Source organism: Balaenoptera acutorostrata, chromosome 4 (assembly GCF_949987535.1).
Source record: "Balaenoptera acutorostrata chromosome 4, mBalAcu1.1, whole genome shotgun sequence".
Lineage (NCBI taxonomy): Eukaryota > Metazoa > Chordata > Mammalia > Artiodactyla > Balaenopteridae > Balaenoptera > Balaenoptera acutorostrata.
The window spans coordinates 50,085,339-50,101,208 of record NC_080067.1 but is presented as its reverse complement, the minus strand read 5'-3'; the positions used below and the strand labels follow the sequence as shown (position 1 = coordinate 50,101,208).

General features: G+C 32.1%; 1 protein-coding gene across 1 annotated transcript in view; it reads left to right on the top strand.

Annotated features, from left to right (window-relative positions):
- SI (sucrase-isomaltase) overlaps positions 1–15,870 on the top strand; it is a 97,857-nt gene that overhangs the window by 22,192 nt on the left and 59,795 nt on the right. Inside the window, exons 12-15 of the mRNA XM_007197556.2 lie at positions 2,529–2,642; positions 7,062–7,146; positions 8,114–8,231; positions 15,581–15,752. Coding sequence (XP_007197618.2) covers positions 2,529–2,642; positions 7,062–7,146; positions 8,114–8,231; positions 15,581–15,752 — 489 coding nt within the window. The remainder of the gene's footprint in view (positions 1–2,528; positions 2,643–7,061; positions 7,147–8,113; positions 8,232–15,580; positions 15,753–15,870) is intronic.

Genomic DNA, 15,870 nt, shown 5'->3' with positions numbered 1-15,870 from the left:
TCTCCAAAGAAGACATACAGATGACCAAGAAGCACATGAAAAGCTGCTCAACATCACTAATAATTAGAGAAATGCAAATCAAAACTACAATGAGGTATCACCTCACACCACTTAGAATGGGCATCATCAGAAAATCTACAAACAACAAATGCTGGAGAGGGTGTGGAGAAAAGGGAACCCTCTTGCACTGTTGGTGGGAATGTAAATTGATACAGCCACTATGGAGGTTCCTAAAAAAACTAAAAATATAACTACCATATGACCCAGCAATCCCACTACTGGGCATATATCCAGAGAAAACCATAGTTCAAAAAGACACATGCACCCCAATGTTCATTGCAGCACTATTTACAATAGCCAGGTCATAGAAGCAACCTAAATGCCCATCGACAGACAAATGGATAAAGAAGATATGGTACATATATAAAATGGAATATTACTCAGCCATAAAAAGTAATGAAATTGAGTCATTTGTTGAGACATGGATGGATCTAGAGACTGTCATACAGAGTGAAGTAAGTCAGAAAGCGAAAAACAAATATCGTATATTAACGCATGTATGTGGAACCTAGAAAAATGGTGCAGATGAACTGGTTTGCAGGGCAGAAGTTGAGACACAGATGTAGAGAACAAACGTATGGACACCAAGGGGGGAAAGCCATGGGAGTGTGGGGATGGTGGTGTGCTGAATTGGGCAATTGAGATTGACATGTATACACTGATGTGTATAAAATTGATGACTAATAAGAACCTGCTGTATAAAAAAATAAATAAAATTCAAAAATTCAAAAAAAGAAAAAAAAAACTAATACTAAACTTTCTTTGGGTTATTTGTATGGAAATATGTTAATATAAATGTTTCAGCCATTACATGAAATTCCTAAAAATCTTACATGTTCTAGTATAATGTTATAAGTCATAATTCTATTTATTACCTTAAAATATATATCTCAGAAGTAACTAAATTTCCTTGTCAATTGCATTATTATGAACTTTCTTCAAATCTTTAACCGTGGTCATTTTTAAGTCTTTTGTCATTTAGAGACAGGTCTGGGTGTACTCTGTTGCTTTTGCAAAAGTGTTCCTATAAAAGGGTTTCGTCTTCAAGGAATTCATGGAAAAGACTCTGACAAGTACAGGTTTCTGGTAACTGACTATGCTGCTGAGCTGAATGAATAAGCATTTTCAGAACTCTAATGGAAAACTGATGAATTCATAAAAGTGCTAACAAAAGATCAAGATAAAAAAAATTAATTACATGGGACTGAGTGAACTGATGAGGATGATTATAATTTTTGTGACTTTCTGTTTGAATAAAAACAAAGAAACAAAAAAAAAAGTGATTCTAGATACATTGACTTGATAATTCCACTTCTGTAATTTAATGAAAAGAAATAAAACAGGAGAAAATCAATTTATAAAAACATTTTATTATAGCATTATTTACAATAATAAAGAATATCTTGACCATCACTTTCTATCACATTCATCAAAGTTAAAATTACTACTGAAAGTTTTCTTCAAATAATTATGAACTCCATCAGGAAACAAAACCCAATATTCCTCCCCATAATGTCCATTAATATCTCACAGAATACATTTCGTTATGACCTGTTCTATTGAATATGGACAGATCAGATAGCCAATATGCATAATTTGGATATAAAACAATATTATTTATCCCAATACCTCTGAAATTGAATTCCTCTTGTTGAATGTCATTATTTTAAATAGTAAGTAAAATAATTTGAAGAAGCATAAACCATAAAGAGGTAGCATAGTACATGTAGTGTTTAATAGCGTGGAATCAGATATGAGACTGCCTAGATTTGAATTCCTTCTGTACCACTTAGTAGCAGTGTGACCTTGAAAAACTTCTCTGTTCATCACTTCTCCCATGTTTAAAATGGGTTTAATTATACTACTTACCTCAGCTGTAAAGTGATGATAAAATTAGTACCTATCTCCTAAAGTTCTAATGAAGATTTAATGAATTAATAACTAAAAGCACTTGGAACAGTCCCCAGCACACAATAAGAGTTATATTCACAGTTGTTAAATAAAAATAAATACACAACGAATCCTTTTGCTTGAATTTCTTGAAAACAAATGTCTTTGGAAATGAACTAATGTAATTTCTTTTATCAGTCAATGAATATATTATATAGTTTTTGTTTATTTGTTTTTTAACTTAACCCACTAAATGCTAAAAAATGAATTAGTGAAGTCAAAATAGCAGCTGCATCCCATATTCTTATATTTTTCCCAACTTAAATGCTTCATGTTCTCACTCTCTCTTTACTTTAAATATCAGTACTTTCCCTTAAATGAACTTTAAAGTAGACCTGAGATTATTGTAAATATAGATGGTGCATGGATCACATATACATAAAGAAGTACAATGTCATAACTTCAATAATTTTTTACTCTTCTTCTTCACTCAGTTTAATTTTTCATTAATTTTTGAATTTTCATTTATTTATGTTTCCTTTTATTTATGTATATATGTGAATGATCTATTCTTCCAGGTATGGCCAGGATTAACAGTATACCCTGATTTCACTAATCCAAACTGCATAGAATGGTGGGCAAATGAATGCAGTATTTTCCATCAACAAGTGAATTATGATGGACTTTGGATTGTAAGTAGTTACTTTAGACTTATGATTTTGGACAATGAGCATAGAATTATTTTTTCATAAAAATTATTATTAAGTTGACAAAAAATATTTTATAACATATTGAACATAAAAATAATGTTCTTATATTTTTCTAGAATGTATAAATATCATACCTGTCATGTTCATGGGTCAGAAAAAGAATACAAACTAAAAACTGTAAATTGAGATTTTTCTTATCCAGTAATATACTTTATAGGATAAAGTTCATTTCTGTCACTAAGGTGTTGTACCTTTATGACTAATAATTTATGTTGAAAAGAGTTAACAAAATTTGGAGATTAACCTATAGTAGTGTAACTTCAAAAACTTTTACTAAAGTCTGCAGTAGTCAAGCAACTGCAGTAACATGGACTTAAATAAGCCCTCAGCCTTTAGAAACTTTCTTTTTAGTAAGTTATTAAGTGGAACAAATCAAAATTGGCAATAGGTTAAGTGTTTTATCTCAAGATAAACAACAACAACAAACAAATAATATCCTAGATTACTGGTAAAGTTATTAAAGGAAAACACTAATTTTTAAAAGTTTCTTTGGATGAAGTTTTATATCTGTAGCTATTGATGCCTGCTGGTAGGTTTATAATTTAGACTAATACTGATGATAGTCAATGATTTAGTGTCTTTTGTTAAGGAAACTGTAACAATGTTTGGGGAATGAAACTACTTGGTGATCCCAGAATTCTATATTTCAGAAAAAAATATCTAATAATCTTGAGCACAGAGAGAACATGAGGGATGTTTTTCAAAGGTATTACAACTGTACAGAATTTTGGAAGGAAAGATAATGGATATCTGGGAATAGTTAAATTTTTTGATTGTTTCAATCACAGTATCTCTACTTCCCTAAAGTTCTCATTATTAATTCAGTCATCATTTAAATTATTTATTTATTTATTCAATCAATTACAAGTGTTTATTTTGCATCATCATGAAAACGTGGAGTTGAGTAGAAGGTTAGCATACCCGTCAGAATTCCTATGAAGGTAATAGAATGAAGATGGAGAGGCTTTGTTATTTGACACAAAATTAATGAGATTGCAGTGTTGATACCTAGCTGCTGGTAGAAATAACAAAAAAATTGCAATCTGCTCTTGCATTTTGTTTTTAATTCTACCTCCAATTTCAATTATATTATTTAATTTAAATTAAAAGTACGTTTTTTCCTTCTTTCCTTTATTTTTCTTTCTTTTCTTTCATTCTTTTTCTTGTATAGGAAAAATTTGAATCCATTAGAGCAGAGTTACAAGTATAAATGACATTTAGAAATAGTGAAAAAGAATCTGACTGTGCTATATATAGAGAATATACTTCATTTCCTACATCCACTGAAGACTGAAATACATGATTCATCTCCAAAGAGAGGGAGGGATGGAAAGAAGAGGGGCATCTGAGAAAAACAGAGTAGTTATGATAAAGCATTTTGACTAATGCTTATGATAACCAGTATGATTTCAAAGCTCACTAAATATCACTGAATTAATATATGCTATGTATAAGCAGTGAATATTCTGCTTCTAGCTCTTACCTGAATAATTGCCAAACCCTACTGCTAGGTTGTTTCTCAAATTCTTTTTCTTTCTTCAGATTATTTTTTCTGACAGAATGAATATATAGTAAAGCAGCATAATTTAACTGATGATATTTTATTTTCATGTCAAATTTTTAGTTTTATAATTTTCTAGATTTTTAATTTAGATTCAATGCTAATGCTTTTAAATTTTAAGTTTAAATATTACAATAATTTTGGGAAATGATATGAGCTTAATTGTAATTGAAAAATAGATTTTTGCATATAAACACACATTATGGTTGAATTCTCTTTTTTTGTATCATTCTTAAGATAATCTCCTAATATTTGAAAAATAAGAGCCTACTGTATTTGGTATAATTAAGACTAATGCTATGATTTCAAAATAAAAACATTAGTATTTTTAAAATTCAAAGAACATTTCCATTTCTCTGAAAAAATAAGCATATTTTTGTGATCATTTTGTTACTATGATTTTATTCTTTAAAATCTAACAAGGAGAATTCTTCCATAAAGAAGTCTAATAATTTAATATATAATTTTGGGAAACTTAAAATTCATTGAGAAGATATATCCAAACACGTTCATATATCCCAATAACTGGGGGCTTAATTGGATATATTATCTGTACATTTTATAGGATTCTTAGAAAAAAATCAGTTATTTAAAAATTTCTTTGAAAATAGGGTTATTTAGATTTAGTTTAAAAGTGAAGTTATGAAATGCCACCAGACTTTTATACAGTTTTCAATGGATTTTAAAGAAACACCCCTAAAAATGGTATTGATAATTCCTAGAAATGGTCATTACTAGACTTGAGATGATTTTAATGATACTGTAGGAGTACTTATTACTGTCAATCCACTGAGTCCTTTGTCTCATGACTTACAATGCTTGAATTTACTGGCTGTAATATTGACAATACTAATCAAATTCACTTTCACATGACATTAAATAAGTGTAACACCACGTAAATCCTTGAATAGGTTAGAGAAAAATATTTTCAGAATTTTGAAAGAAGCAAAAATACAAAATACATTAAAAGAGATACAAATAAATTCTATTAAATTATGAGTAGTTTAACCTATTAATAATATAATCTTGTCAAATAGACATTTTAATAAAAAATAATCAAATATTAAATGCTTTATTTGTTTTAAATATGGTTAAAATCATGTAAAAGTGATTAAGTTTTAAGTTATTTTATTATTATATTACATTTATTAAATTCTTTTATTTTATTTATTCTTAAATTACATAAAATAAAGTCTATTTTGAGTGAGTGCTATAAGAGCTTGTGAATTTTATTTCAAGTTTGCAAATACTTAGTTAAAATAGAATAACATTAATTTCAGAGTTAAATGTTTTGTCCTTGTACTTCCTTGGTGAATATTATATACAAGAGGTAATAAAATGGTTTAGAAAAAGACTCTTAAAATTTAAAATAATGCAACTCAGTTCCATTTATGAGTTTCAGTAGTTGAAGCTGTTTTTGAATTTAATTCAGTTGGTACATTCATGAAGAAAAAATACTTAGGTTCATCTAAAATTATTGGCTGTACAACTATAGTATCTCTTTGTATTAATTTTACTGGACATAGGACAACAAAATTGAATTTAATACATCAGGTAATTTTAGTAAAATAACCCCAATGTGTACTTTAGAATAACTACGTAATTGTCCTTTGTGGCTATTAAGAAAACAAAAATCTGTTTCACAATGAGGAATTTATTCTTTTCTCCCTTGAGCAGCCTTCATTTCTCACATTAATTCCATCTGGGCATCATTTTGATGGGAGAAGGGAAGAGTGATAAAGAGAATATACTTCTGAGGAAAACAAAATTAACGAGAGACTTGAATGAGTGTGATGCCTTTGTGAGAGCAGAGAGAACGTATTATAGAGATGTGGGAAATAAGGCTCAAAAATTCTTTGGTGCCATTAACAGAGATGGAGGAAGACATACACATTTCTTGAGCATGTGTAGTGTAATGTATGATTTTATATGAATAATCTTTTTTAGTCCAAAGGTTTTACTTAACTGGTTATGGACTAGAACTAGTAAACAGCAAGACAATACTAGGGCTTCAGTTTACAAGGCAAGAAAATCCATAAATGCAATACCCCACAACTCTGACTCCAAGAGATGTTTAGGTCACTGGTTCTCATAATGTGGCCCAGGAGCGCTAGGATTCCCTGAGACTCTTCCAAGGATTCAATAAGCTCATAACCATTTTCATTAGAATACTAAAATGCTGTTTGACTTTTTTCACTTTCATCCTCTCATGAAAGTGTAGGAGTTGTGAGCTAGGCAAAAAGTGTTGTGCCTAGCTGCTAGCAAGGCACATCATAGAAACTAGATAAATGCCAGCTGAAATTAATAAACTATGTTGAATAAATGAATGTGCTGGAAATATGTACAATGATAGGCTCACAGTGAGAAGACTGATACAACTATTTAGAAAAGACAGTTGCTTAATACTTTTAATGTAATGTAATATAATTAATGCTTTATATGTATAATTAAAGTTAGGTAAATCACATACATTTTGGTTGTATAAAATCCTTTAATCCCACCTAAGATACCTCTGTTATCTGGTATATACATTTATGAAAAAACAAATAATATTATTTTTCTCACTATAATGACTTGTTCATGATGGAAGTATTTTGGAATCAAGTAGTGAGAATAGTTAAGCAAGTTTGTTTGTAGGGTGGTAGCTTATATATGTCTTCTAGGAGCAGAGGAACATCATGGTTGCCCTAGATAAAATATTTACAAACAAGTAGAGAGTTTCTGCTTATATGATTTAGAATTACTTAAAATCTGCTGTTCTTTATCTTACATCCATTCAGGACATGAATGAAGTTTCCAGCTTTATTCATGGTTCAAAGAAAGGATGCAGTGACAACAAACTGAATTACCCAGCTTTTACTCCTGGTAAATTTCATTTAACTATCTCCTTACCATTAATTGAGAATAATTATCTTTATTTACTGGTAAATTGTAGCATATATTTCTAAATCACAAACTTTGATATAATTTTGAGACCCTGAAATAACTGTGGTATTTTGTTTATTTTTTTGTTTTATTTCTGGCCAAAATATTTATGTCTAAGAGAAGGAGCATGTTTTAAAATTTTGGTATAGATTATTGATTTGTCTTTACCTCTGATGAACTGCCCATGATTAAATGATTAATGAAAAGAAACAAAATTTGTTTGAAATCATAATTTAAGTGATCAATTTTTTTCCTTGAGCACTTTGCTTTAAGTCTCTGAAGTTATTAGATGTACCTGATGTGAATAGTTACATCTCACTTATTCCAAAAAGCATGTTTTCATCAATAAAATTGGTAAAAAAAATTTCACCAAAGAAAAAGAAGTGTTCTGAGGGGAGTAGATTATTATAAGGACATCTGAAGAAAGATGACAATAATTATCACAGTACAATATAAGCCTGCAAATTAAAGCACAATAAAAACTGAAAAGCAGAGATTTAAATGATTTGTTATTGTGTAACAGGTCTACATGTGTGGAATTAGGTTATATTTAAATAAATTATAAAGCTTTCAAATGGGTCTATAGTTATATGATTTATAATAAATAAATAAATAAATATATATATATATATATATATATATTTCTATATGCATGTTAAAGTCTATTTTCTCCATAGATTTATTTATTACTGAAGTTAGGTAACAGGGTATTCATTATTGTATGTGCAAATGTAATTGTTAATCAGTAAGAGTAAAAGGTGAAGACCCAACTGGAACTTAGCATAAATTGTTGTCTTTCATTACTTTTTAACTAAATATGGTATTACATAGCACATCACGTAAGGATTATAAAGTTTAAAATGGCAAAATATTTCTTAAGAAATTATTTCTTATATTTTTTTCTAAGATATTCTTGACAAAATCCTGTATTCCAAAACAATTTGCATGGATGCTGTGCAACACTGGGGGAAACAGTATGATGTTCACAGCCTCTATGGATACAGTATGGCTATAGCCACAGAGAAGTAAGTGCAATTTCACTCAGAAAGCCCTTTAATATTTATTGTCTAGAAACATATTTGGTAATTTACATATAGTGGATAATAACAAGAGTAGGAAAGCAAAGAAAGATAATATTTTCATGGTGAAAAATTAGGGCATTAAAAGCATCTCCTCTTTTACTAATATTCACAGATTTGAAACTTAGTTATCAAGAACTACATGATATATGAATAAAACTGTGATTCTTTTTTAATTCATAAATTGAAATTTTCCTTCCAAAGTTTGATTCAGTTTGGTATCTCTGAATATGTGCTCTAAGCATGAAATTCACAATTGGCCTGAGAGAATGGTGCTTCTAAAACAAGTCTTTACTTTTAAAAAACAAGAGTTTCAGGCTTCTGCACATGGGACCCTAAGCTGAGGTGTCAGCACAGTTGTTTCATAGGAGGAACTCTGGTCTGAAGGGCCAGGTGTGAGGCCTCAGCATTGAGCCCCCTGTGAACAAGTGAAACTAGACTTAAGCACAAAGGAAAAGAAAAAGTTCTGGAGACTGGGAAATCCAAGATCAAGGTACCTGCTGATCCAGTGTCTGGACTTGGCTCACACAGTTATGGAGGCTAGCAAGTCCAAAATCTCTAGGATGGCTCAGCAAGTTGAAGACCAGGGTCTTAGTGCTCCAGCCTGGTGTCAGGCTTGAGCCTCTGAGGTGAGAGAGCTGAGCTCAGGACACTGGACCACCAGAGACCTCCCAGCCCCACGTAATATCAAATGGTAAGAGCTCTCCCAGAGATCTCCATCTCAAAACTAAGACCCAGCTCCACCCAGCGGCCAGCAAGTTTCAGTGCTGGGCAACCCATGCCAAACAACTAGCAAGACAGGAACACAAACCCAGCCATTAGCAGAGAGGCTGCCTAAAATCATAATAAGGTCACAGACACCCCAAAACACACCACCAGCTGCGGTCCTGCCCACCAGAAAGACAAGTATCAGCCTCATCCAGCAGAACACAGGCACTAGTGCCCTCCAGCAGGAAGCCTACACAGCCCAATGAACCAAACTTAGCCACTGGGAGCAGACACCAAAAACAACGGGAACTACGAACCTGCAGCCTGTGAAAAGGAGACCCCAAACGTAGTAAGTTAAGCAAAATGAGAAGACAGTGAAACACACAGCAGATGAAGGAGCAAGGCAAAACCGCACCAGACCAAACAAATGAAGAGGAAATAGGCAGTCTACCTGAAAAAGAATTTAGAGTAATCATAGTAAAGATGATCCAAAATCCTGGAAATAGAATGGAGAAAATACAAGAAACAAGGACCTAGAAGAACAGAAGAGCAAACAAACATGATGAACAACACAATAAATGAAATTAAAAATTCTCTGGAAGGAATGAATAGCAGAATAACAGGCAGAGGAACGGATAAGTGACCTGGAAAATAAAATAGTGGAAATAACTACCGCAGAGCATAATAAAGAAAAAAGAATGAAAATAATTGAGGACAGTCACAGAGACCTCTGGGACAACATAAAATGCACCAACATTCGAATCATAGGGGTCCCAAAAGAAGAAGAGAAAAAGAAAGGCTCTGAGAAAATATTTGAAGGATTATAGTTGAAAACTTCCCTAACATGGGAAAGGAAATAGTCAATCAAGTCTATGAAATGCAGAGTCCCATACAGGATAAATCCAAGGACAAACATGCTAAGACACATATTCATCAAACTATCAAAAATTAAATACAAAGAAAAATATTAAAAGCAGCAAGGGAAAAGCAATAAATAACATACAAGGGAATCCCCATAAGGTTAACAGCTGATCTTTCAGCAGAAACTCTGCAACCTGAAGGGAGTGGCAGAACATATAAAGTGATGAAAGGGAAAAACCTACAACCAAGATTACTCCAACCAGCAAAGATCTCATTCAGATTCGACAGAGAAATTAAAACCTTTACAGACAAGCGAAAGTTAAGAGACTTCAGCACCACAAAACCAGCTTTACAACAAATGCTAAAGGAACATCTCTAGGCAGGAAACACAGGATAAGGAAAAGATCTACAAAAATAAACCCCAAACAATTAAGAAAATGGTAATAGGAACATACATATCAATAATTACCTTAAAAGTAAATGGATGAAATGCTCCAACCGAAAGACATAGACTGGCTGAATGGATACAAAAACAAGACCCATATATATGCTGTCTACAAGAGACAGAGTTCAGACCCAGGGGCACATACGACTGAAAGTGAGGGGATAGAAAAAGATATTCCATGCAAATGGAAATCAAAAGAAAGCTGGAGTAGCAATTCTCATATCAGACAAAATAGATTTTAAAATAAAGACTATTACAAGGGGCAGAAAAGGTCACAACATAATGATCAAGGGATCAATCCAAGAAGAAGATATAACAATTGTAAATATTTATGCACCCAACATAGGAGCACCTCAATACATAAGGTAAATACTAACAGCCATAAAAAGGGAAATCGACAGTAACACAGTCATAATTGGGGACTTTAAAACTCCATTTTCACCAATGGACAGATCATCCAAAATGAAAATAAATAAGGAAACACAAGCTTTAAATGATACATTAAACAACATGGACTTAATTGATATTTATAGGACATTCCATCCAAAAAACAACAGAATACATTTTCTTCTCAAGTGCTCATGGAACGTTTTCCAGGATAGATTATATCTTGGGTCACAAATCAAGCCTTGGTAAATTTAAGAAAATTGAAATCATATCAAGTATCTTTTCCAACCACAGTGCTACAAGATTAGATATCAATTAGATGACAAAAACTGTAAAAAAAAAAAAAAAAAACACACATGGAAGTGAAACAATACACTACTAAATAACCAAAAGATCACTGAAGAAATTAAAGATGAAATCAAAAAATACCAGAAACAAATGACAATGAAAACATGATGACCCAAAACCTATGGGATGTACCAAAAGCAGTTCTAACAGGGAAGTTTACAGCAAGAGAAACTACCTCAAGAATGAAGAAATATCTCAAATAAACAACCTAACATTACACCTAAAGCAATTAGGGAAAGAAGAACAACAACAACAAAAAATAAGCCTGCAAAGTTGGCAGAAGGAAAGAGATCATAAAGATTAGATCAGAAATAAATGAAATAAGGAAAGATAGCAAAGATCAATAGAACTAAAAGCTGGTTCTTTGAGAAGATAAACAAAATTGATAAACCATTAGCCAGAGTCATCAAGAAAAGAAGAAAAAAACTCAAATCAATAGAATTAGAAATGAAAAAGTAACACTGACACTGCAGAAATATTAAGGATCATGAGAGATTACTACAAGCAACTATATGCCAATAAAATCGGCAACCTGGAAGAAATGGACAAATTCTTAGAAAAGCACAACCTTTGAAGATTGAACCAGGAAGAAATAAAAAATACAAACAGACCAATCAAAAGCACTGAAATTGAAACTGTTATTAAAAATCTTCCAACAAACAAAAGCCCAGAACAAGATGGCTTCACAAGCGAATTCTATAAAAATTATAGAGAAGAGCTAACACCTATCCTTCACAAACTCTTCCAAAATATAGCAGAGGGAGGAACACTCCCAAACTCATTCTATGAGGCCACCATCACCCTGACACCAAAAGTAGACAAAGATGTCACGAAGAAAGAAAACTACAGACCAATATCACTGATGAACATAGATGCAAAAATCCTCAAAAAATACTAGCAAACAGAATCCAAGAACACATTAAAAGGATCATACACCATGATCAAGTGGGGTTTATCCCAGGAAAGCAAGAATTCTTCAATATATGCAAATCAATCAATGTGATAAACCATATTAACAAATTGAAGGAGAAAAACCGTATGATCATCTCAATAGATGCAGAAAAACTTTTGACAAAATTCAACACTCACTTATGATAAAAACCCTCCAGAAAGTAGGCATAGAGGGAACCTACCTCAACATAATAAAGGCCACATACGACAAACTCACAGCCAACATCGTTCTCAATGGTGAAAAATTGAAACCATTTCCTCTAAGATCAGGAACAAGGCAAGGTTTTCCACACTCACCACTATTATTCAACACAGTTTTGGAAGTTTTACCTACAGCAAACAGAGAAGAAAAAGAAATAAAAGGAATCCAAATCAGAAAAGAAGAAGTAAAGCTGTCACTGTTTGCAGATGACATGATATTATACATAGAGAATGCTAAGGAGGCTACCAGAAAACTACTAGAGTTAATCAATGAATTTGGTAAAGTAGCAGGATACAAAATGCACAGAAATCTCTTGCATTCCTATATATTAATGATGAAAAATCTGAAAGAGAAGTTAAGGAAACACTCCCATTTACCATTGCAACAAAAAGAATAAAATTCCTAGGAATAAACCTACCTAGGGAGACAAAAGACCTGTATACAGAAGACTATAAGACACTGATGAAAGATACTAAAGATGATACAAACAGATGGAGAGATATACCATGTTCTTGGGTTGGAAGAATCAACATTGTGAAAATGACTATACTACCCAAGGCAATCTATGGATTCACTACAATTCTTATCAAACTACCAATGGCATTTTTCACAGAACTAGAACAAAAAATTCACAATTTGTATGGAAAAACAAAAGACCCTGAAGAGCCAAAGCAATCTTGAGAAAGAAAAACGGAGCTGGAGGAATCAGGCTCCTGGACTTCAGACTATATTACAAAGGTACAGTAATCAAGACAGTATGGTACTGGCATGAAAACAGAAATATATGTCAATGGAACAGGATGGAAAGCCCAGAGATAAACCCACACACATGTGGTCACCTTATTTTTGATAAAGGAGGCAAGAATATATGTTGGAGAAAAGAGAGCCTCTTCAATAAGTGGTGCTGGGAAAACTGGACACCTACAGGTAAAAGAATGAAATTAGAACACTCCCTAACACCATATACAAAAATAAACTCAAAATAGATTAAAGACCTAAATGTAAGGTCAGACACTATAAAACTCTTAGAGGAAAACATAGGCAGAAGACTCTATGACGTAAATCATAGCGAGATCCTTTTTGACCCACCTCCTGGAGAAATGGAAATAAAAACAAAAATAAACAAGTGGGCCCTAATGAAACTTAAAACTTTTGCACAGCAAAGGAAACTATGAACAAGATGAGAAGAAAACCCTCAGAATGGGAGAAAATATTTGCAAATGAAGCAACTGACAAAGGATTAATCTCCAAAATTTACAAGCAGCTCGTGAAGCTCAATATTAAAAAAACAAACCACCCAATCCAAAAATGGGCAGAAGACCTAAATAGACATTTCTCCAGAAAAAGATACACAGTTTGCCAACAAACACATGAAAGGATGCTCAACATCACTAATCATTAGAGAAATGCAAATCAAAACTACAATGAGGTATCACCTCACACCAGTCAGAATGTCCATCATCAAAAAATCTACAAACAATAAATGCTGGAGAGGGTGTGAAGAAAAGGGAACACTCTTGCACTGTTGGTGGGAATGTAAATTTATACAACCACTATGGAGAACAGTATGGAGGTTCCTTAAAAAACTAAAAATAGAACTACCATATGACCAAACAATCCCACTACTGGGCATATACCCTGAGAAAACCATAATTCAAAAAGAAACATGTACCACAATGTTCATTGCAGCTCTATTTACAATAGCCAGGACATGGAAGCAACCTGAGTGTCAATCAACAGATGAATGGATAAAGAAGATGTGGCACATATATACAACGGAATATTACTCAGCCATAAAAAGAAATGAACTTGAGTCATTTGTAGTGAGGTAGGTAGACCTAGAGTCTGTCATACAGAGTGAAGTAAGTCAGAAAGAGAAAAACAAATACCGTATTCTAACACATATATATGGAATCTAAGAAGAAAAAAATGGTTCTGAAGAACCTAGGGGCAGGACAGGAATAAAGACAAAGACGTAGAGAATGGACTTGAGGGCACAGGGAGGGGGAAGGGTAAGCTGGGACGAAGTGAGAGAGTGGCATTGACATATATACACTACCAAATGTAAAATAGATAGCTAGTGGGAAGCAGCTGCACAGCACAGGGAGATCAGCTTGGTGCTTTGTGACCACCTGGAGGTGTGGGATGGGGGAGTATGAGTGAGAGGCAAGAGGGAGGTGATATGGTGATATATGTATACGTATAGTTGATTCACTTTGTTATACAGCAGAAACTAACACACCATTGTAAAGCAATTATATTCCAATAAAAATGTTAAAAATAAATAAATAAAACCAAAAAAAAAAATGACGAGTTTCAATTAATATATAGCTTTCTATGTATTATCTCACGTAATTATCTCAAGTAATTCTCTAATGGAATGTGTTGCTTGTATATAAAAAAGGAGCATGATACAAAACAAAGGGAGGGGACAATCATATATTGATTGCCTACTATTTTCCAAGCATGGTATAAGGACCTATAATGCTATAGTTAATAAAAACCAGATTCTGTGTCTATAAATTTAAAATTTTCTCATAATTAACTGTATTCAAGTTTTAATTCAAAACCATATTTGGTCCCAGATCATACCATCATATCAAAATTTTATACAGTATCTTCACAGTGTTTGTTTACTTAAGAGAGCATTATATGTCATGGAGTATAAGTAAATAAATTCTAGAAAGAAAAAAGAGCACTATAGTTCATATATAAGTAATATTATAGAAAAAGCACATGAGAATACTATTATATTTTTACTATGGTATTCTGGATAACTTTAGATACTGAATTAAACTTTTGTATCTTTTTTCTGATTATTTTCCAATTATGGAAAAAATTTGTCAACAACATTCAGGTACCAATAGTGGTAAGATGAATAATGCCAATATTTGTGGATGATGAACTTCTAAAAACAAAATACAATGCCTCTCAAGTATATTAGTTTTATTTCAACATTGCTTGATAATATTTGAAAATGCAGATCGTAAGGTATAATTAACATCATTGAACCACAAAAATGTGTATTGCGTTCAAGTTCAGATTACTATATTTTGTATTGTAAAGAGTTTTCAATGGGTTTAAATCCTACATTTCAAAAACAAATATTGAGTGGATATAAAAAGCACATGTTTAATTTGGTAGAGAATATTATTCAAAGTTTAAATCTTTTCTAGAAGATTTCTTTTCTCTGTGTTTGATCAGAATGTATTTAACTAAGTAAATATTTATAGCTAAATACAAAATTAATATAAAATATTGATAAAATAGTTGCAAATATTATGGCTTGGCTCTAGGAGCTGTAATACATGCATTGAAATTAAGATTTTAGAATTTATAAAATCAATATTATTTTAAAGTAAATGTTATTTATTAATTTGATTTTGTTTTTAGAGCTGTACAAAAAGTTTTTCCTAATAAAAGAAGCTTTATTCTCTCCCGGTCAACATTTGCTGGATCTGGAAGCTATGCTGCACATTGGTTAGGAGACAATACTGCTTCTTGGGAACAAATGGAATGGTCTATTACAGGAATGCTGGAGTTTGGTTTGTTTGGAATACCTTTGGTAAGTGGTGTTATACCATGTTATTTATAAACACTGTAATTACAGTTAATTTTGTAATATTATCATCATTGATTTTCAGTAAAATGATTAAAGGTATGTGACAGAAAATTTCAGTCTT